This window comes from Scyliorhinus canicula, chromosome 1, assembly GCF_902713615.1.
Source record: "Scyliorhinus canicula chromosome 1, sScyCan1.1, whole genome shotgun sequence".
NCBI lineage: Eukaryota > Metazoa > Chordata > Chondrichthyes > Carcharhiniformes > Scyliorhinidae > Scyliorhinus > Scyliorhinus canicula.
Window position 1 is genome coordinate 116652953 of NC_052146.1, and position 7567 is coordinate 116660519.

Sequence of the window (7567 nt, forward strand, 5' to 3'; positions counted from 1 at the left end):
GGGGGGGGGGGGGGGGGGGGGGGTTTGGTTCGGTGGGAGGGAGAACTGTACATGGGTTTGTGGGATGTGGCAGGTGTTATCTCTTTCCCTTTTGTTGTTTGCCTTTTTTCTTCTTCTTTGTTTGTAGTTGCTTTTGTAGTTGGGTGGGTGTTGTTCTTGGGTTTTTACCATGATTGTTTTGTTAATATTGTTTTGTTGTTTATATTTTGTGAAAATCTTAATAAATTTTTTTTTAAAAAAACAAAAACAAATGCTGGACCAGATGGGTGATTGTCGGTGACTGTCAAGGTTGCTGCGCCCTGATTTTCTTTGCCCCTTTCCAGCCAGGACTTCCTGCCCCACCAGCAGCAGCGATGCATCAGCACAACCATCCACACAAAATAGTCAAGAGGAGCAGAGCACAGGTTTCCGTTTTAACAATATCAGCTGCCACATTCAGGTGTATAAAGATCTCAAAAGGCTTTTTGGTGGGTCGGTAGTGAGTCAGGGTCAGTGGGGGAGCCTTTGTTGAGAAATGGGGGTGGGGCATTGGGGAAAATGCTTGAATTTGTCGTTAAGGAAGACATCTGGATAGAAACTGACCCATTGGGCAGAAGCAGTATGGGTTCATGAAAGGTCATGTTTGACTAATTTAGTGGAGTATTTTGAGGACATTATGAGCGAGGTGGACAACGGGGAACCGGTGGATGTGGTGTATCTGGATTTCCAGAAGGCATTCGACAAGGTACCGCACAAAAGGCTGCGGCATAAGATATAGGCATTATGGGTAATGCGTTAGCATGGATAGAGGGTTGTTTGACTACAGAAAGCCTGGGGATAAATGGGTGTTTTTCGGTTTGGTGATCAGTGGCTACTGGTGTGCCTCCGGGATTGGTGCTGGGTCCACAATTATCGATGATCTGGAGTTCGGGAACAAGTCTAATGTGTCAAAGTTCGCAGATTACACTAAGATGAGTGGTAGAGCAAAGTGTGCAGAGGATACTGAAAGGGTGCAGAGGGATACAGATCATTTGAGTGGGCAAGGGTCTAGCAGATGGAGTTCAATATCGGCAAATTAGGTCATCCATTTTGGTAGATATAACAGCAAAATGGACTTATTTAAATGATAAAAAATTGCAGCATACTGCTGTGCAGAAGGACCTCGGTGTCCTTGTGCATGCATCGCAAAATGTTGGTTTGCAGGTGCAGCAAACAATTGAGAAGGCAAATGGAATTTTGTCCTTCATTGCTAGAGGGATGGAGTTTGAAAGTAGGGAGGTTATGTTGCAGTTGTATAGGGTGCTGGTGAGGCCACACCTGGAATACTGTGTACAGTTTTGGCCTCCTTACTTGAGAAAGGATGTACTGGCATTGGAGGGTGTGCAGGAGATTCGCTAGGTTGATTCCAGAGTTCAGAGGATTAACTGATGAGGAGAAACTAAGTAGACTGGGACTTTACTCATTAGAATTTAGAAGAATGAGGGGGGATTTTATGGCAATACATAAAATTATCAAGGCAACAGATAGGATAAAACCAGGGCAGTTGTTTCCACTGATGGGTGAAATTAAAACTAGGGGGCTTAGCCTGAAAATAAGGGGGAGCAGATTTAGGACTGAGTTGAGAAGGAACTTGTTTTCCAAAAGGTCACAAATCTGTGGAATTCCCTGCCCAGTGAAGCAGTTAAGACTATCTTATCGGCAGCACGGTGGCACAGTGGATAGCGTTTCTGCCTACGGCGCCGAGGACCCGGGTTCGAATCCCGGCCCTGGGTCACTGTCCGTGTGGAGTTTGCACGTTCTCCCCGTGTCTGCGTGGGTTTCACCCCCACAACCCAAAAAGATGTGCAGGGTAGGTGGATTGGCCATGCTACATTGCTGCTTAATTGGAAAAAATAATTGGGTACTCTAAATTTATTAAAAAGACCATCTTGTTAAATGTTTTTAAGGCAAAGGTAGATAGATTTTTGAATAGTAAAGGAATAACAGGTTATGGTGAACGTGCGAGTAAGTGGAGCTGTGTCCACAAAAACATCAAAAACAACTGAATGGCAGAGCAGGCTCGTGGTGCCAGATTGCCTACTCCTGCTACTCATTGTTATGTTCTTATTATGATGTGAATTGCTGAGTTACACCAGAGATTAAACAGTGCAACAATGCTGGGCTAAGTATCTGAGTACGTAGTGCTTACATAGCCCATGTCTCCAACACAAAGATCAGTGTAAGAGACAGCCGCGGAAGGTCCCAGGCTGCGGAAATCAGCTCATTGAAAATTTAAGACAGTGCCGGTCTATGTCAAGATTTCTACAGATCCTAAGGTGCAATAGCAGCAGACGGCTCAGCATTCGCTGCTCTGCCATGTGGGGTTTGCACATTCTCCCTGTGTCTGGTTGGGTCGCATTCCCACAATCCAAAGATGTGTAGGGTAGGTGGATTGGCCACACTAAATTGTCACTTAATTTTGAAAAAGAAATTGGGCATCGGGCAGCACCCCATTCGCTCCCCATCCGGCACCCCGGGCACCTCCCCATCCGGCACCCCGGGCACCTCCCCATCCGGCACCCCGGGCACCTCCCCATCCGGCACCCCGGGCACCTCCCCATCCGGCACCCCGGGCACCTCCCCATTCGGCACCCCGGGCACCTCCCCATCCGGCACCCCGGGCACCTCCCCATCCGGCACCCCGGGCACCTCCCCATCCGGCACCCCGGGCACCTCCCCATCCGGCACCCCGGGCACCTCCCCATCCGGCACCCCGGGCACCTCCCCACCCGGCACCCCGGGCACCTCCCCATCCGGCACCCCGGGCACCTCCCCATCCGGCACCCCGGGCACCTCCCCATCCGGCACCCCGGGCACCTCCCCATCCGGCACCCCGGGCACCTCCCCATCCGGCACCCCGGGCACCTCCCCATCCGGCACCCCGGGCACCTCCCCATCCGGCACCCCGGGCACCTCCCCACCCGGCACCCCGGGCACCTCCCCACCCGGCACCCCGGGCACCTCCCCATCCGGCACCCCGGGCACCTCCCCATCCGGCACCCCGGGCACCTCCCCATTCGGCACCCAGGGCACAGGCAGCTCCCCATTCGGCACCCATGGGCACAGGCAGCTCCCCATTCGGCACCCTGGGCACAGGCAGCTCCCCATTCGGCACCCTGGGCACAGGCAGCTCCCCATTCGGCGCCCTGGGCACAGGCAGCTCCCCATTCGGCGCCCTGGGCACAGGCAGCTCCCCATTCGGCGCCCTGGGCACAGGCAGCTCCCCATTCGGTGCCCTGGGCACAGGCAGCTCCCCATTCGGTGCCCTGGGCACAGGCAGCTCCCCCATTCGGTCCCCTGGGCATCAGGTAGCTCCCCATTCGGTCCCCTGGGCATCAGGTAGCTCCCCATTCGGTCCCCTGGGCATCAGGTAGCTCCCCATTCGGTCCCCTGGGCATCAGGTAGCTCCCCATTCGGTCCCCTGGGCATCAGGTAGCTCCCCATTCGGTCCCCTGGGCATCAGGTAGCTCCCCATTCGGTCCCCTGGGCATCAGGTAGCTCCCCATTCGGTCCCCTGGGCATCAGGTAGCTCCCCATTCGGTCCCCTGGGCATCAGGTAGCTCCCCATTCGGTCCCCTGGGCATCAGGTAGCTCCCCATTCGGCGCTCTGGGTATCAGGTAGCTCCCCAAACGGTCCCCTGGGCATCAGGCAGCTCCCCATTCGGTCCCCTGGGCACGGGCAGCTCCCCATTCGGCACCATGGGCATTGGATAGCTCCCCATTCAGTGCCCTGGGCACAGGCAGCTCCCCATTTGGTGCCCTGGGCATCAGAAGCTCCCCATTCAGTCCCCTGGGCATCAGGTAGCTCCCCATTCTGCACTCTGGGCATCAGGTAGCTCCCCATTCGGCACTCTGGGCATTGGTTAGCTCCCCATTTGCCCCTCTAGGCATCAGACAGCTCCCCATTCACAGCTCTGGTCATCAGACCTAGGTCACAGGTTGATTCTATGTTTTAATGTATTATCAGATTTCAATGAATCAGGGTTTAATACCTTAATATTGTACATTCTCACTCTACTTATGGTTTAATAGATTTCATTTATTTGAACGTGATTGTACTGTGCCTGTTGTTGCCCCAGGCTATACTCTAGGGCCAGGCCTTGCTAGGGTTATACTGAGCCGGCAGGCCTCTCCTCACCGCTCCTTACCCGTGCTGCACCGGTTGAAGCTGCAGAATGACTTGGGTCTTGCTCTCCTCCGAGCTATCCCCCTCCAGGCTCACGGGCTCGGCCTTCACCACCACCACATCCCCAACAGACACCGCGTTCACCTCGGCCGCGTTCGCCATTTTTCCTTCCTGCTTCTCCTTCTCGCTCCGAACTATTGTTCGCCGCCTCCGAGCGAGCCTGCGGGGCCTACCGGCCCACCCCCGGGCTCCGACTGCCGCTAAACAACCGAGAAAAAGCCGAGGCCCCACGCTCGCTGCTTCGGCGCTTTTCCGTCACCAACGTCTCCCTGCCAGCGTCGGCGCGATGTAACGTCACGACGTTGTGGCATCGGCGATTGCATCATCGTCACGTGCCATTCTCTGTCTGCCCATTCCGAGTTGTGACTGCTCAGTGCGTCGCCATATTGTATACTGGCAATCAATCCATTGCAGTCATTACTTTTGTACAAAACTTTTCAAAGCTGTTGTTAACACTGGACAAATCAGATTCCAGAGTGAAATCTGACTTGATTGATCCTAACTTTTCTTTCAGAAACCGGGAAGGAAAGTTACTGAACATATTCATTGGAGCCTGCTGATGAAATTTTAACACAAAGAATAAAAGGGACAATAACAATGTGGCTACAAAATTGGCTCATAAACAGGAAGCAAAGAGTAATGGTCGATGGATATTTTTCGGGCTGGAGGAAGGTTTGTAGTGGCTAAAAGCAAATTACTGCAGATGTTGGAATCTGAAACAAAAACAAAACACTGGACAATCTCAGCAGGTCTAACAGCATCTTTGGAGAGAGAAGGGAGCTAACATTTTGAGTCTGGATTACTCTTTGTCAAAGCTAGTGGTTTGTAGTGGTGTTCCCCCGAGGTCAGTACTGGGGACCTTGCTTTTCCTGATATACATCAATGATCTCGATATTGGTGTGCAGGGGACAGTTTCAAAGTGTGCAGAAGATATAAAACTTGGAAGTATTGTAAACTGAAGAGGACAGTGTAGAACTTCAAAAAGACATAGACACAGTGGGCAGACAAGTGGCAGATGAAGTTCAGTGTAGAAAAGTGAGGTTATGCATTTTGGTTGGAAGAACAAGGAGAGAGTTTAAAATAAGGGGTACAATTTTTAAAGGTGTGTGGGAGCAGAGAGAACATGGTGTATATGTGCATCGATGATTGAAGATAGCAGAACAACTGGAGGGAGCGATTCTGGGCTTTTTTAGTAGGGACATAGAGTACAAGAGCAAGGAGTTTAAACTAAACTTATAAAAGACACTAGTTAGACCTCAGCTGAAATATTGTGTACAGTTTTAGGTGCCACAAAACAGGAAGGATGTGAATGCATTGGAATGAGTGCAGAAGAGATTTACAAGAATGGTTCCAGGGATGAGAAACTTGAGTTATGAGGATGGATCAGAGAGATTGGGGCTGTTCTCAGAGAGAAGAAGGTTGAGAGGAGATTTGATTTAGATGTTCAAAATCATGATGGGGCTGGACAGAGTACATAGGGAAAAACTGGTCACCCTCATAAAAGGTTCAAGAATGAGAGGGCAAAGATTAAAGGTGATTTGAAAAGGAAGCAAATATGTGAGAAAAAACTTTCACACGAGTGGTTTAGGTCTGGAATGCAGTGAAAATGTGGTGGAGGAAGGTTCAATCGAGGCACTCAAGAGGGCATTAGATGATTACATGAATATAAGCATATGCAGGGTTATGTGGAAAAGTGGAGGGAATGGCACTAAGCCATAATGCTCGTTTGGAGAGCTGGTGCAGACACAATGGGCCAAATGGCTTCCTTTGCTGTGATTCTGTGATTTTCGTTTCCATTAAGGGACAATTTAGCATGGCCAATCCACCAACCCTATACATATTTGGGTTATGGGAGTGAGACCCACGCAGACAAGGGGAGAATGTGAAAACTCCACACGGACTGTGACCCGGGGCTGGGATCGAACCCGGGTCCTCGGTGCCGTGAGGCAGCAGTGCTAACCACTGTGATATTTATTAAAGAAGAAAAATGAACTATATTACACCAGACAAAATGGTTGGAAAGATCTCAATACAAACACAAGAAGACGCTTCAAATTCTACCCCAGCTCTATTTCTACAGATACATAAACCAGTGAAGAGTTACCACAGCAGAGAGTGACACAAAAAGACTTCTCACTTGGGACTGGCATAGTTGCAAACAGCTTTCTTCTAGTGAATTCCTGAGCATTCACCCAATGCTTTTTACCCAACTCATATCGCTCCCAAAGACACCCAAAACTCACACTCTACACTCAGTCTTCCAGTAGCACCTCTGCTCAACTGATCACTTGACTGAGCTCTGCAACTGATTGTTCAGTCGACTACATCCCAATAGCCTTGTAGCATTTTCTATTTAGAGAGCTGGAAATCCCTGTCTTCACTCTCTGACATCCACTGAGCTCTCCAATAAATGACAAGTGTGACATAAGCAGATTCCATGGATTTCTTTCAAAATCCATCCAGATGTTTGTCACATTGTTAGTCAACAAATCTCACTGAGGGGACTTCCGGTTGCGGCTATGCGGAGCTAAGCCGCACGTTCGGCAGCTCCCGCTATTTAGGGACTTTTGGGCTGTTTCGATGGCCCCAAACGGCGCTGTTTTTACGCATCCCGGTGGGGGAAGGTGCCTGGAAGAACTTGCCCCACACTATATGGTGCTCACCTGGAGTGGGACGAAGAAAAAGGCTGCAGCAACTCCCCCCAGAAAACGGGGGAAGGAAAACAAAATGGCGGCCGGCGCAACACCCGAGGACTGGTGGAAGTGGGCGCAGGAGCAACAGGCCTCGCTCCTACGTTGTTTTGCTGAGCTGAAGGCTGAGCTGCTGGACTCCTGAATGCAACTACGAACAAGCTGCTTGGGGCCCAGGAGGAGTCTATTCGGGAGTTGCAGCAGCAGGCCGTTGCAAGGGAGGAGGAGGCCGTGGTCCTCGTGGGGAAAGTGGAGTTGCACGAGGCACTTCACAAAAAGTGACAGGACCGCTTGGAGGAGCTGGACGTTCGCACGAGGTGAAAGAATCTGAGGATCCTGGGCCTGGCGGAGGGGCTGGAGGGGTCGGATCTCCCGGCGTATGTGACCACGATGCTGAGCTCGTTGATGGGAGCGGGGTCCTTCCATTTGCCCCTGGAGCTTGAGGGAGCGCACAGAGTGCTGGCCAGGAGGCCCAAGGCAGGTGAGCCCCCGAGGGCGGTGCTGGTGCGGTTCCACCGATTCAGTGACCGGGAGTGTGTGCTGCACTGGGCCAAGAAAGAGAGGAGCAGTAAATGGGAGAATTCGGTAGTGAGGATCTACCAGGACTGGAGTGCGGAGGTGGCTAAGCGGCGGGCCGGGTTCAACCGGACGAAGGCGGTGCTTCATGCTAAGC

The 7567-nt window shown here is 51.7% G+C and overlaps 1 protein-coding gene across 1 annotated transcript in view; it reads right to left on the bottom strand.

The window, feature by feature from the left end:
• gmeb1 (glucocorticoid modulatory element binding protein 1) overlaps nt 1-4571 on the bottom strand; it is a 57743-nt gene extending 53172 nt beyond the window's left edge. The window contains exon 1 of the mRNA XM_038798446.1: nt 4167-4571. Coding sequence (XP_038654374.1) covers nt 4167-4306 — 140 coding nt within the window. The 5' untranslated portion in view covers nt 4307-4571. The remainder of the gene's footprint in view (nt 1-4166) is intronic.
• Nucleotides 4572-7567: the final 2996 nt, after the last annotated feature.